General features: G+C 30.5%; 3 protein-coding genes across 8 annotated transcripts; 2 read left to right on the top strand and 1 right to left on the bottom strand.

Moving 5' to 3' along the window:
* The first annotated feature begins 490 nt into the window (after window positions 1-490).
* On the top strand, window positions 491-3,009 carry Rab30_1 (ras-related protein Rab-30). 5 transcript variants are annotated; one of them, XM_054227551.1, is made up of 4 exons: window positions 491-1,146; window positions 1,526-1,713; window positions 1,781-2,009; window positions 2,103-3,009. In XM_054227551.1, the coding sequence occupies exons 2-4, from the start codon at window positions 1,543-1,545 to the stop codon at window positions 2,279-2,281; spliced, it is 579 nt and encodes a 192-aa protein (XP_054083526.1). In that variant the 5' UTR covers window positions 491-1,146; window positions 1,526-1,542; the 3' UTR covers window positions 2,282-3,009. The 5 variants fall into 5 exon arrangements, with proteins under 5 accessions (XP_054083526.1, XP_054083525.1, XP_011190762.1 ...); XM_054227550.1 differs by having other exon boundaries at window positions 496-754; window positions 1,781-3,009; XM_011192460.3 differs by having other exon boundaries at window positions 500-1,146; window positions 1,781-3,009.
* A 2,351-nt stretch (window positions 3,010-5,360) lies between these two features.
* Window positions 5,361-8,779, bottom strand: LOC105217455 (guanine nucleotide-binding protein subunit alpha homolog). The gene is made up of 6 exons (XM_011192459.3): window positions 8,054-8,779; window positions 7,773-7,911; window positions 7,502-7,707; window positions 7,303-7,434; window positions 6,598-6,737; window positions 5,361-6,520 (listed from the first exon to the last, which is right to left on the bottom strand). The coding sequence occupies exons 1-6, from the start codon at window positions 8,339-8,341 to the stop codon at window positions 6,163-6,165; spliced, it is 1,263 nt and encodes a 420-aa protein (XP_011190761.1). The 5' UTR covers window positions 8,342-8,779; the 3' UTR covers window positions 5,361-6,162.
* Window positions 8,780-9,122: 343 nt separating this feature from the next.
* LOC105217454 (uncharacterized) lies at window positions 9,123-15,742 on the top strand. Of its 2 annotated transcripts, XM_011192457.3 has the most exons (4): window positions 9,123-9,285; window positions 12,765-13,247; window positions 13,427-13,652; window positions 15,184-15,742. In XM_011192457.3, exons 1-4 carry the CDS (start codon window positions 9,192-9,194, stop codon window positions 15,392-15,394), a joined length of 1,014 nt encoding a protein of 337 aa, XP_011190759.2. In that variant the 5' UTR covers window positions 9,123-9,191; the 3' UTR covers window positions 15,395-15,742. The 2 variants fall into 2 exon arrangements, with proteins under 2 accessions (XP_011190759.2, XP_054083524.1); XM_054227549.1 differs by lacking the exon at window positions 13,427-13,652 and having other exon boundaries at window positions 15,184-15,452.
* The last annotated feature ends 341 nt before the right edge of the window (window positions 15,743-16,083 follow it).

The raw sequence follows: 16,083 nt of genomic DNA on the forward strand, positions 1-16,083 counted from the left end.
GGTCATCTCGATAGGCAATAATTATTTTCTAAAACTGCCAAATCGATTGCCATTGCCGTTGGCAAAGTTTTTTTGAGGACATTTGTTATTTTGCAAGATTCTGAAGCGCATTTTTGAGCTCCGTTTAAAAAGTGAGAGGTTGGCGAAAATTTATGATTATTATTATTTCATCGAACTACTGCTTTTATTTGAAACAAAACGAATTAATTACAATTTTCACAAAAACATCAGACTCATGCATTTGTATTTGTCATATATTGTCTCTCTGAATATTTTATGAAAATCAAAACTGATCTGTCACACTGCCGAAGTGACAAAGACGCAATAGTTGCCATAAACATTTTTAAGACAACCTATAAGCAATATGACGTCGCCACAAGCAATATGAACAGCAAAAATGATGTCATGACAAAATATTGCGCCTGTGGAGAAGCCTTGCGAGATTTTTATAAATATATTTTAAATACTTCTCTATTTAATTTATCACAACATTGCGGTAAATTGATATATTCTCAATTGCGCTTCCTTTACAGAATAACAATGAAATATATAGAATAGAACATTACAAAATAGAGCGATTTCGACGGCTCTGTTTAAAACAATATTCTCTACAAGACAATGAACACCACTCATACAGTAAATTCACGAGGGTTGGCCAACAAGCGAAAATTCATAGATGAACGCATACATATACTTATATAGTAAATAACACCACACATAGGAGTGTTCAACATAACATTTGTTATAATTTAAGGTGGGCCTCGAAAACTTCAAAAGTCAGAATAGTTATGAGATTTTCTTTTGTAGCAAAAGAATCAAGTGCGTAAATTTGTTTGGGTCCATAACATGAAAAAAGTCAATAGTTGAATAGATTAATATTGATATGAAAATAGCGAGCAAGCATCATTGTGTTTGTTTACATGCCAAATTTTACAAGGTTTTGGCCATCATTTCAATTAGCTTATAAAAAAGTAATATCAAGAATATGTGCTAGATCATAAAATTGTTTCAAATACATATGTATATTGCATATATATGAAAAAATTAATAATCGGTAATCACTCAACATAAAGTTTCAACATTAAAATTATACAGTAAAAAAAAAACAAAATAGTTGAGTCACCTTTTTTAACACGCATAGAACAGGTGAGTGTTGCAACAACCATATTGTCAAAATTTTCGTATTTAAGAGATATTTAAACATCATTACACGGGTGGGACGCAATATTGATCATCAAATATACCACTATGGTATTGGAGGTAGAGTGAGTTAAGGAAAAATAAGTTATGATGTCATATTAGAAAGTACCATGCATTTGGGGGACGAAAATGAAATACACTTTTAAAACTATGAATTAATTTCAAGTGCACTTTGTTAACTGTATAAGTAATTCGAAAATATTAAAATTATTTAAAGTGTATTGCGTTTGAAATACATACATTTGTGCATACATTCCTCAATTTCCTTAACTAGTAAATCCAGGCATAAAACAAAAGACTCTAACATTTTTTATATGTTTTATAGCTAAATAAAGTAGCCAAATGGAGGACTACAAATTTCTATTCAAAATTGTACTTGTTGGCAATGCGGGTGTGGGAAAAACTTGTTTGGTGCGCCGTTTCACACAAGGATTATTTCCACCTGGTCAAGGTGCCACCATTGGCGTTGATTTTATGATCAAAACAGTAGAAGTTGAGGGCGAAAAAATAAAGGTGCGCAAATAAATTATTTAAAAAATTAGTAAATAATTAATATTTTCATAATGTTTATAATCCATAGCTTCAAATTTGGGATACTGCAGGTCAGGAACGTTTCCGTTCAATAACCCAAAGTTATTATCGATCAGCACATGCATTGATACTTGTATATGACATAAGTTGCCAACCGACATTCGACTGCTTGCCCGACTGGTTGCGTGAAATACAGGAATATGCTAATTCGAAAGTTTTGAAAATACTCGTTGGTAATAAAACCGATCGAGATGATCGGGAAATACCAACACAAATTGGTGAGGAATTTGCGAAACAACATGATATGTATTTTCTTGAAACATCAGCTAAAGAAGCCGAAAATGTTGAACGTCTATTTTATGAGATTGCAGCTGAACTAATCGATCAGGCGCGGAGTAAAGACGGCTCAAATGCAAATAAAACTACCGCAGATGCAATTGGACTTGGAAATTTTGGCACAAAAGCAACACAAAATAGTTGTTGTAGCGGTTTTAGCAGCAATACTGGTCAAACAAATAGCGAAAGCAGTAACAGTAGAAGCAACACTTAGGCAATAGTGGGTGAAACCAATATATACCATATTTGACGAACATAGCTTTTGGAAATGTATAAAATTAAGGTTTGATATGTACATGGATATGTAGTCACATCAGTATTTGTAGTTTGTAGTATTGGTCTGTTGAATATTTGTTTTTAAGTGCAGCAGTCCATACGAAATGGTAAATCACGAAAATTGAAGTATACTTGCATTCCACTCTATTGCAATGTGACTACAAAAACAATTTTATTATGTGTTTTCGATCAAATCCATGTATACAATTTCAAGTTTTCAACATATCTTGAAATATATAGCATAACAATGGCGTGTCGCCTATTTTGGTTTCGACTAACTTTTATATAAGAAGATTGTATTGATAATGTGAGCCAAATGCTAAGCTAATCCGAAAAAAGGATAAATACATGTAAGTTCTTAGGCACACATATGTTTGTGCTTATGTATTTATATAAATGAAAACAAGTGGTTTGTCTGTTTGAAATGTTTGAGTTAGATACCTTTTTAAAGTTACAGTTTTAATTTAGCGCTAAGTAATAAGTCAACAAATAATTTAAACAGACACATTGATGACAATTTTCAATTAACACTTTAAGTGTGTTACTTTCATCCGTCCTGGTAATACTATATGCAGTTGTTTGTTAAATCAACTAAATATGTTCTTATTGTATTATTTTTTATTATAATAATTTTTAATATAAAATAAACAATCTAAAGGCAGTATTTTCATTCCATAATTATTTCATACAGAGTTTGACACTTTATATTTTAGTTGGCCTTAAGACAGTTTGGTTTTGGAAGAACGTAACTTGTCAATCACTCGGACTAAAAATAAACCAAATATATATTTTTCCTAAATATCGATGTTTAATTTTAATTATGTAATTTAAATAATGACTAACATTTAAAATTAGTTATTATAAACGTTTTTTTTGCGCACTCTGTCGTATTCAGGAGAAGAAAAATTTTAATATTGAAATAAACATATACATATAAAAAATTGGAGGATTGTAAGGTACGGGGTTCTTCATCTTCTGAGGGGCTCTCCAAAATTCTTGATCATGTTCAACTTTTTGCTGTTAAAACTATAGATGTGGTGAACAAAGTCGTCTATTTTGAAACGTGCAAAAATAAACAATCACGATATATAATACATATACATTTTAGCCTGTCCAACAGCCTGTTTAAATGTACATATTGGAGTCGATTGTCCGCGAATTCGTAAAAATCACAATAATTATTTTTCGTGAATAACCACATTGAATAGTTGCATATTGATTGTACCTCTAAGTTCTAGAAATTTATATTTGTTTGCCAAGGTGCTAGTAAATTTTAAGTATATACACATTTAGTATTTACTGTAAAGAATATATATGAATAATAACGACCACAAAATAATGCCAAGTTTAGGTATAAATTATTGCTGTTCTGAAGATATTTTACTAAAAAGAAAGTATAAATTTTGGTTATGCTTTTAAATTTCAAATCATTTGTATTAAATCACAAATCGATGCATATTTATATACTAAAATTCGAATAGACCTCGAAAAATTGATCAATAACATTCAAAAGGAATACTTTCAAGCATAGTATAAAAATGCATTTTGAGTATGACGAACTTCGGAACAGAAGAATATTAAGGAATTGTAATTAATTTATACTTTGAAAAAAAAAAAACAAATTATCTATACGTCAGTTTAAATAAAAATTACATAACATTTGTATTTTATTGCTTATAAAATTGTATTAGTTGCAATAAAATAATATTAAGTATTTTAATATTTTTTTTTAATGAAATACTACACACAAATAGTAACACATGAAAAAGCTTCAAATTCTGAAGACATTGACAGTTTTAGCAATAATTTCTAAATATTTAATTAGCAATAAAAATCTATAAAAATTTGTTTTTACCCCATTTTGCCTTATAATATTATTAGTATGTTCACCAATAGAATTTCAGACAAATGTGAAAAACCAATATTGTTAAGCGAAAAAAAATCGCAGAGCCAAAAAATATGAGTTTAACCATCTACTTTAATTTAGTACATAATTATATTAATGTTAGAAAATGTATGAATTGCACACTTAACGCACGATAACTAGTATAGCATTATATATATCATTTTTATGTATTACCATATTATACCCTATCTATTTAAATGCTAGACCAACATTTTATTTTAGAAAAAAAAAGACAAGAAAGTATGTGCAATTATTATAGAATTATTAATGTATTCACTAATGGATCTCTTTTTTAAAAACTGTGTAAACAAAAACAGCAGAATAAATAAATAAAACAACAATAATAACTTATTGAAATAGAAAATTATACAGCATTCGAAACTCATTTGTTGTGTAATGATGTACTGCGCTTCCAGATTATCAGTGCCATAGATTTCTATCTTCGTCTTCTTGGTATTGTTGTTGATCGTGATAGTTCTTCATTTGAAAGTAATATAAAAACAATCGTAATGTGATTACAGGGCGCAAATAAAAATCACTCCGTTTCCCTTCGATCATGCGACTCGTTTCCCCTTATTACACGTTGTCCAATGCAGGATCCTCTAAAAAGAATTAACACTGATTTGGGTTGATGGAGAATCAGTCTGTCCATAAAAATGGTTAAACCTATGTATGTAAACCATAGATAATGCTTTGGCCAAGTAAGTTTTTTCATTTCATTCTGGAGTTTGTTATTCCCTATTGAGTGGTATTTCTCAAATAATTTGAGAGAATACAAATCTTGTTTACGACCAATTATTGTGAAGAAGTCTTGAATACTCTAATACTCTAATAGGAGCTCTTAGTCATCTTATGTGTTTTTGGTCACCATTAATTACGATTGGACATTACCGTTCCCACGACATACGGTACTACGTTACCGGAACGGACCCGGATTTTTACCGGGCATTCTTCAAAATTATTTGGGGAATGTTTTATGACGCCACAATAACGACAACAACAACGATTGTACGTTACATATAAAAATAATTCTAATTTTTACAATCTAATAAAAATTTTACTATTGATATACTGCAACTCAAATCGTTGTATGTAGTAAAAGATTTACGCATATATTTCGATGCCTTAGTTTTATATATTTTATTTTTAAATATCAAAGGGACAATTTATTTGATCGATTTGTAAAGCGATAAAATACATGGATCACAATAAACCTTGGTTGAATAGTTAATTTGTTAAAGAGGCGTGGATAATATTACTTTTCTGCTGTATGAATATTTATATAAAAATATATGTTTTATATTCGTAAATGTTAGTAGAAATTTATAAAATCTGTTACGTCAAAAAAATTATATATGTATATATAACTTTGTATATGTATGTTTATATAAATTGCGATATAGTACGCATTTATTGCTTATGCTTTATACTGATATTTTGTGCTATTCTGCTATTCTTCAATAATATCGTCCACTTCAATGTTAACAAATATGATATCATTTATACATTATGCAAAAATATAATTAAATTATAAATATAGTATATAAATACAGCGATATTTATAAATTTTATGAATACATTTCGATTCTTATATACGGTAAGTATAAACGTATAAATATTCAAAACAATTTAAATATGTACATTAAAAATTTTTACACTGATATATGCATATATGTATGTATATTAGCCCTTTCAAGTGACACTTCTTGAAAAATGCACTTGAAAAGGATTTTTGAGTTATTTTGATTTAACACCAATGCAACAAATAAATATGTATATGCAAATTATGTGCATATATGCATTTCGAGTTTAACGTTATTTTCGGCATATAATGCTGAAATCTCCCTCAATTGTGATGATGTAATATGCCGATAACATGAGGGATATTAGTACACTCAACTAACTGCTCATTTTCATTGTAACATCAATGCATTCAAGTTTCTTTGTAATATTGTATCTTTGACTGAATTAAATACAACCTTCATATTTCGTGTGTCTATGGCAGTGGTGAAGTGGTGATAGATGCGGCTTTGTGGACTTTTGTGCACACTCATAAACATTTGCAAAGTAAAATTTTGCACATCGAGCAGTGAATGTGGGTTCCCGCTGAATTGGGGATAATACCAGCGGATATCAGTCTCTGGATTGCGTACTTTTTGCTCAAGCAAATCAGTTTTGTTTAGAAATAATATTATTGATATTCCCTTAAACGTATTATTATTCACGATCGTGTCGAATATGTTTTTCGATTCCTCCAACCGGTTGGTTTTTCTGTTAATTATAAATAAATTTAAAAGAAATATCATAATCATTTCATTAATATCATTTTTCTAGCATTTATACATTACCTATCTTCAGCGAGGACTTGATCAAACTCTGAACTGGATACTAAGAAAATGATCGATGTTACAGACGTATCAAAACATTTTGTCCACTTTTGTCGTTGAGTACGCTGACCACCAACATCAACAAACACAAATGGAATGTTCTGAAAATAAAAAGTATAATATATAAATTTCAAGCTTATTCGAGAAGTGGAAAAGTGCATCTCTATTTTAAAATAAGTATTTCAAATATTTTCTACACTAAATTAACGATTTTTATTTAATATTTTATTGATATTTAAAATCAATTAATGTCTAATCAATAACAAATACTGTATATATATAGACACAAATTGTTTATACTCAAACGTTTATAATAAAGGAACAATTTAGCGATTTTAATTGTGTAAATAAAAATATGCAAAAGTGGTGTTGGAATTTTCAATGGAAGAAGCAAAAATGTAGCCTAAATTCATATTGTAAGTACATAATAATATAATAAGTATATATCATTTAAATAAACTGAGCTGTGGACGCATTTGTGTAGTGTTATATGATTATTAAGATACAATTGACGTATTGTGAATGTGATTTAGGCAAATAAATTTCGCAAAGAAATTAAATTCATTTAAAATAAATAATATACATTAGTCTAACATAGTATATTGTGCTGTAACCTTAGAACATTCCACACCAGCATAGTTTACTATGTATGGAAATATTACTTACTTGTATTTTTACACAAAATTCATAAACCCCTTTGGTGGCTTTTCGACAATGCAAAATATCTTTGTGGGTTGGCACATAGTCATATGTAGCAAGGCGGTCAATATCATTAAGAAAGTAACTGACAGAATCACTCTGAAATGTGTACATATAAGTAAAAATAATAATTGAACTTTTGTTTTCAAGTAAATGCAATACATACAATTTGAAATTCTCTTCTCCGTTCATAGGCACGCCTTATGCCTCGATCTTGCCACAGTCGCCGAATGTAAGGAGACCACTGTATAAAATTTTCGATTTCTATATTACTACATTCAATTAATTTGGCGTAATTTGAGTCGTTTTCTCTTTCGTTGTTTTCCCAAGGGATTTCCAATTTTTGACGTGCGTCAATCAATACTTGCATTCCTGTATAAGAATTTATAGATAGTAAAATCATAAGTGAGAAATGAAAAATTGTATTGTAAGCATACCTCGAAGTACGTTTTGATATATCACATATTGGTATTCGCGGATTAGTTCGGGTTCAAAATTAATACCGTGTATTATACGCATTTGTTTGAGGAAAGTCGATTTTCCTGATTCACCTGCGCCCAGCAGCAAAAGCTTTACCTAAAATAGAGATATTTATATATGTGTTTATTACAATAACTATGTTAATGTCTATACAATTGTCCAATTAACATGTATACGTATATCTGTATATGTTTAGATACATATATGTAGATACTCTGTATTTCGGCGAATTATTTACCTGTCGGCGGAACGTGTGCTTTTCTTTTTCCAAAAATTTGTCGATCTCTCGAGATTTATACCTTTGTTCCAACTCTTCAGGTGTGTTGCGTAAACGTACAAGGTATGAAATTAATTTTCCACAACAACGAAGGCAAGCAAACCTTGACGCCGCAAGTCCATTACCCTGCCTACTTGTACTGTACGGCTCAGAGTCACGTTGTCCTTCCATCAAGTGTGCCATTGTACCCATTTCATTATGCGTTGATGCTAGCGTAGCGCTGCGACGAATCGCTGCGTCACCACCCATCTTGTGTATATAGGGCGGGGCAAGGCCGTTCCCGAATCGCCTCTTGTTAATTAAGCTGCCTTAGATTTATTCGCCAAAGATTAGGGCTAAACGCCTCACACTTAATTATTTTGCTTATTAATTGCCACCATTTCAACACAATGATATCGCCTCTCATCCAAACAGCCTCCTTTAGCATTAACTAATCAATCCCGCTAAGCTGCTGCTGCGTTTTGCTGCAGCAGCCCTTATTCCGGAGTTATGGAGTATTTTAGAATGTTTACGATTTCGTAAACTGATTAGAAACAAAATACACTTCCCAAAAAATCACATATAGTGAATAAATAAAAGTAGACGAAGGCAGTTTATTGTTTTTTCGTACATCAAAACAATTTTCGTAGTTGCACTAAATTTCACTTTTATCCCTGTCTCGACCCTACTAACGAAAACAGTGACATCTGACGATATGTCATTTAATGCGACATCTTACGCTGAATATTTGTAATAGAAATACGGTTAATAATATGAAAATTTTAGTTAATGAGATATAAGATATAATTTCCATGTTGCTAATAAAATAATTTTTTTATTATTAAATATTTCCAAATTGTGAATAAATTTTTTTAAATTTAAATATTGAGAGAATTATTCAATAATTTTAGACATCCAGATTATATCCATCCACAACCTGATTAAAAAAATTAAAATAAATAAATATATATGGGGTAATGATTTTATAATTCTCTAAAGTTTTTGAATATGGCAATGTCTGTGTATATCAAATGTCAAATAATTTTATGGATTTGTCAATTTGTACTCAGTTTAATAATAAATTCTCATCTTTAATAACATTTACGGAGAAACGCTAAAAATGTTTAATAACACAAAGAATGTTGTTATTTCTACAAGTCGCATTGGTGCAATAAATCCATTATGCTATACAAAAAGTATAAATGACGTTTTAAGTAAGTACATTTTGGATAAACAATGAGCCGGTCTAATTGGTTTATGAATTTCAAGGACATTTTAATAAACATTTAAATATATATTATACACTAGTTCGTTGGCTATGTGTTTAAATTAATGTATATTTGTATATATTATGCTGAAAATTGGTTTGAACTGAGAAAAAAGCGAAGTGTAGAAGTGTTTAGCTATCAATTAAAACTATCTTCATTCTATTTGAGTTGAACTTTGTCATAGGCATATTATCTTTGAAAACGAATATTAACAATACAAAATTGAATGAAATTTATATGCGGATAAAATTAGCCTATTGGTGAATCCAACACCTTTAGCAGTAACACATACAGTCTTAATTCTATAAAATCTATAGTATAGATTGTGCGTATGCGTTAAAATAAAAGTCCGAATATTTTCAGGAGTTTAATAAAAATATTCTTCATACAATTATTAGGAACTTTAGCCCAAAACTGAATTTACTCAATATTAACAAACAAATATAACATGTAAATTATAGGAACAACAATATAAAACCATTGTCGAAAAAACTAAAAATAGACAATATACTCGCAATCAATGAATTAGTGTAATAAAGGTACATCAAACTGGGAAATTGCGTCTTAAATGAAACGATGTATGTGATTATTATAAATTATTATTCCGAAGCAAACACAATGGGAATCCATTGTGGAACAAAGAAAATCATGAAGGAATCTATTGGAAAAATGTCAAGGGCATTACAATGACCATACGTAACAAAAATACTCTGCCACTTTTTAAATATATGTATGTACATGCAAACATATGTTTATATATAAACACTGAATGGACGTGGCGAGCAAAAAAACAATGAAATGGGAGGTAACATAAAAAAGCGTTATTACTATAAACTTATATCGTTTTATACTAATTAAGTTATGATAATAATAATAAAGATACAACATATTTGTATAATTTATAAATATATGTCTGAAATATACTACATACATATCGTCACCTAAAATGCAAAAGGCCGTAACTAACATTTTTAGTATTTAACAGGAGAAGCAAAAAACGTTATAGATTGAAGACTACTTAAAGCTAAATATCCAAATTGTAGATTTAAGCTTAGAAAACAAAGACGGATTTGTTTCTGAAAACCAAATTAATGGGAAAAAAGCAGTTTTTAAGAAATGTTAGTTACGGCCTTTAGCACTCTATTTTTCTGAAACCAAAAAGCCGTAACTACTTGAAAAAATTGTGTATAAAATGAAAGCAATGATTAAAATAATAAAATGTGCTTTTAGGCTGTAACTAAAAAAGTTTTTAACAAGTTATGTCTTTTTGTATCTATTTATTGTAAGTATTTTAACACAAAAGAAATTACTTAATCAATACATTTAATTCGAGAGAATAAAATTGAATTAAACTGGTTAAGAAGAACAAAATAATTCATTTGAAAACAACAAAACCTGCAATACAAATAGCAAATTAGAATAGGTTTAAGATGTAAAGGGTATATTATCATGAAAGCTGTGGCAGTCAGCCGGAAGTAAAAATTTAAGTTCCTGCAAGTGTTCCCATTTCTTTTTATACTCTCGCAACAAAAGTTGCTAAGAGAGTATTATAGTTTTGTCCACATAACGGTTGTCCTAAAACTAAACGAGTTAGATATAGGGTTATATATACCAAAGTGATCAGGGTGAAGAGTAAAGTTCAAATACGGAGGTCTGTCTGTTCGTCCGTCTGTCCGTCTGTCCGTCCGTGCAAGCTGTAACTTGAGTAAAAATTGAGATATCTTAATGAAACTTGGAACACGTGTTCCTTGGCACCATAAGAAGGTTAAGATGGGCGGAATCGGACCGCTGCACCGCCCACAAAATGGCGATAACCAAAAATACATAAAGAGCTATAACTAAGCCATAAATATAGTTATGAAAATAAAATTTGGAACATAGGATCGCATTAGGGAGGAGCACATTTGAATGTAATTTTTTTGGAAAAATGGGCGTGACCCCGCCCCCAAATAGGTTTTTTGTATATATCTTGCAAACCAATAAAGCTATATAAACAAAACTTTCTGCAGTCGTTTCTTTTAGCCATTTCCTTATACAGTACAAAAATTAACGAGAACGTCAGAAACATCAAATTTTACATAAGAAATGGCAGAAGGAAGCTGGACTCAGATTTTTTTACAAAATGAAAAATGGGCGTGGGGTCGCCCACTTATGGGTCAAAAACCATATCTCAAGAACTACTCGACAGATTTCAATGAAATTCGGTATATAATGTTTTCTTGACACCCTGGGCGAAATCGGTTCACAACTACGCCTACTTTCCATATAACTCAATTTTGAATTCCATCTGATTCGTTCACTTTATAAAGTATACATAAGGAACCAATGAAGATAGCGGAATAAACTTTACACAAATAGGGCATATCATCTCTGGCTTCACTTGAGAAAAAATTGTCGAAAACGAACTATAACTTTTCAAGGCCCCAGAAATCGAATATGTTGAACTCAGCGCTTAAGGGTAAATTTTAACCGATAATATGGTAAATCTCTCAGATAATTTAATGTAATTCAGAGGAAAGTGTGTCTCTGTTTGTTAAAATCGGGTAATAACTTCCTCCAGCTTCCATATATCTAATTATAGGTTTTTCAATACGGTGGGCTTTATTCCGTTAATATGTGAGATATCTTAGCAAAATTAAGTGAGTGTATAGTCTTGGATATAGTGTATCCTGCTGGTGAAAATGAATGAAATCGGTTCAGGAATTACCTCAGCCCTCATATACTATATATAACGATTTTCGTTATTCTATTAAACTTTGTGCCGAATTTAATAAAATTTCTTCAATAAATTGCGAGAGTATAAAATGTTCGGTTACACCCGAACTTAGCCTTTCCGTACTTGTTGGATATTGATATTCTTTTGGTATGTAACTGTGAAGGTTCGATGTCCCTAAATTTTTGTTGTGTACGTTGTGGCAAAACGTTATAATCGTCGTTGATATTTGTTTTTTTTATAATAAATTATTCCACATGGATCATATGCCAAGGCACGGATCATATTAACAGTTGGCTCTCCGGATTTTTTGCCTGTATTGAAGAAAGGCAAAACACAATAACACAATTTGATAAAGAATGAACGATAATGAAAAGAACTGTAATTACGGATAACACAATGTGTCACATTGAAATTGAATCAAAGAGAATGAAAAAAAGGTAGTTACGGCTTTTTGGTTTATGAAATTGTTGAAGTTGTAGTTGCGGCCTTCTGATTCTCGCCTATAAAGTCGTTATTTTTGGACGTATGCATGTAAAATTTGCTGTGTACACGTGTTTCGGTTAAGTACTTCATAATCAATCAAAAAGTCAATTTTGAATTTTTTGTTAGTTACGGCCTTTTGCATTTTAGGTGACGATATATTAATTTTGAGTTAAACGAATTAAATAATTTGAAAATATCAGTGATTACAAAACAAATACAATTTCAGGTCTTTCCGGGCTAAAGCCGTTGCATACAACTGCTGTACGCTTGAATAAAGCACGAATCGCTACATTGCCTTTGCCTAATAACATAGATCCGGCCGAGACTACCCGTTTCTCACCAAATCGTACAAGGGATATAACTGGTCCTGTGATACTATCACAACAAGCTCAATCCGTTTTATCAAACATAGACATAACTGCAGATAACACAAACACATCGAATGTTGGCTATGGATTACAAGATCCTCATATCCAATCTTATGATTGCTTCGGTGCTGTTAGCCTAAATGCGGTGATGCAAAGTAATGTGCCAAATCCATATGGTGGAATGCATAAATTTTCGCATTTAAATATGCCGGGCGGTCAGTGGTCGCAGGAGGGAAAATTCATGTCCAATAACTTACATAATTCCCATTATACGAATTTGCGTAAGGATGTGCGTTCCGACTGGTTGACTTATGATCAGGATTTTAACATCAATAACAAAGGTAAGACATTTCAATTAAATACTTAGTTATATTGCATGTGTGTGAATGTATACCTATATACGAGTATATATGTACATAGTATGTATGTTGAAATTATTGAGCATGGTTTGCGCTGAATTCATTCTGTCAATTTAATATAGTCTAATAGCAAATGCGTCATTGCACGTTAATTCCAACAGCAACAGCTAACATTACAACGAGCACACTTTCACTTCTTAAATTAACGCCAAGACAGGCAGACAAACGTTACTATAGTACGAAAGGTGAGGGCGATAGTTCACCGATTGTGCTGAGTAAAAAGGAGCAGCTTAAAAAGGCATTTAAAGACTATGGATCCACTGTTGTAGTATTTCATGTAGCTATATCACTGGCATCGCTTGGCTGCTGTTATTTATTAGTTTCTGGGTAAGCTATAATTTAAAACAGTTCTTTAAATAATTGCTGTCATTAGTTGGTGGTTATGAATGATGTTTTATTCTATTATATATCTAACTGTAAATGCATGTAATACTAGTATTATCTTTACCTGTCTATATGTTTGGTTGGTTAAAGTGATTTTCAACATCGTATAGTTCTATTGACTGTTTTAGATTTTATTATAATAACAATTTCTTTACGAATTCAAAACACTTGCATTCATATGGATAGTCCTTTGATATTAATATTCAATTGAAATACTGATAAAAATATGAAAGTGAGAATTTGTGTAAATGTAAATTTAACTATGTTTACGTTGTTGTTCTTTGATGTTGGTGATTTTTTGTCCACATACATTTTTTAAGTTAAATTCATTCGAATAAATATATGCCGAATTTAAATAATGCAAAAATGTTTACCACGCCCTTCCAAAAGCAATTACAGTTAAAATTGTGTATAAAAATAATATGTATAAGTTTTTATTTGAATTAAATCCCCTCCTTAACATTTATTTAGAAGATATTTCGTAATAAAATTGGGAGAAAATTTATATCTAACTCGGCCTGAAAGGAGAGACCAATTGTCTAAAAAAACATAATTAGATTTGGTTAAATAAAATAAAAACGGAGACGTATCTTAGTTTTTGACTCAATAATTTTTATATTAATTTACCCATCTGAAATACTAACTTAATTAGACAGACCTCGAAACTGCTTTAATATATGATAGTGTACTGTTAGATTTTGGCGCTGCTTTTATACTTGCTTTTATATGTCAATATATGCAATTCAATTAATTATGGACCAGCTCAAATATTATACATTTAACGAAATGTATGTATGTATGAAATACAGTGGAACTTCTCTAACTCAAATCACCATAATCTACCAAAAAACTTCGAGTTAAAGAGACTTCGAGTTATAGAATTTTCATTAATCATATACATTTTCAAAAAGCTGTAAAATATAGATTTATACCCAATTCTATATATTTACTTCGCAAAAATTTTGATGAACATACGTTAAAAGATGTTTTCGGAAATTTTGTTTGTTGTATTTCGCTGTTTGGCTCTTGACGTCTGTATCCCATGTCCTTGTTAGATGATTTGTGCAATCCATAAGTGTAATATTATATTTTTTGTTCGTATCCGTACAATATAGAGGGACTCTTTTAAAATTCTGCCTCGATAGTAAAATTTTAAATTTTGTATTATGCCCTGACCAAAAAGTTCGATTTATGGAAGAAAATTTGTATGAAAGTTGCCTTCTATTGCCACTTCAATAGTTCGAGTTAGGGAAGGAAATTTGGCTTCTAAACGCTATTGCCAATTTAAGTGTTCGAGTTATAGAAGTTCCACTGTATATGCTGCATTAAATATTAAAATATCAATTAATGATTACATTTAATCGCACTTATTTAAGATAAACTATTTTTGTATCTCATTTCCAAGTGAACCCTGCTTTTGTTATGTAGTCCACTATACATCGACTTAATTGTATGGTTTTCTGTTTTCTTGCAGAGGAATAGATGTTGTGCCAATACTGGAGCGCCTGGGTTTTGCATCGTCAGCGCTTACAAATAAAGTTACTACAGGTGCAAGCACTTTTGTTATTGCCTATGCTATACACAAAGTATTTGCACCCGTTCGCATAAGCATTACATTGGGTGCCACTCCATTTATTGTACGATTCATGCGTTCGAGAGGTTATATGAAGCCACCAAAAATATAAAATACAAACGATTTTTTTATAATACTAACACATTAACACTCATACATACATACAGTTATGTGAAAAATATCAGTGAAGACAGTGAACTGCAATTAATGAAGTTTATGTGCATCCATAAAAGTGAGGTAATCAAAGGCAGTGATACTAAGCAAATTTATTGTCAACTAATTTTATTTTACACATAACTGTATGTACGATATCTAGTATAATATTATGCTCAAAGCAAACAAATTATATATACATACAACATATCTAATATATTTACACTTTTCATTATTTTTGTTGAAGCATACCAATTAAAAAAATAATAAAATTGCCTTATTTGCATAACTAATAAAGTATATAAAAGCGTTTTGAAATAAAAAAAAAACTACGAAAAGTAGTTGGTACTAGAGTTCGCAAACTATCGATAATGAGCGATAGTATGATCACATGCCCTCGTTAGTATATTCTCTTCTGATTACAATGGAAATCAATGAATACAAATAAAAGTAATTAAGCATATTATATTAAAAAATAGTATTTTAATTATAATTATTATTTATGTTTGATTAATCCAACGGTTTCCGTTACAAAAAATTAGCATATTAACATTTTTGGCTTTTAAGCGCGTTCGCCGGTCTGTAACCAGCCTTCCACACTTGCTAAACATGGGCTCCGATTCTACCAATGTTGATGGGATACACAAC

The sequence above is a fragment of the Zeugodacus cucurbitae genome, chromosome 3, assembly GCF_028554725.1.
Source record: "Zeugodacus cucurbitae isolate PBARC_wt_2022May chromosome 3, idZeuCucr1.2, whole genome shotgun sequence".
NCBI lineage: Eukaryota > Metazoa > Arthropoda > Insecta > Diptera > Tephritidae > Zeugodacus > Zeugodacus cucurbitae.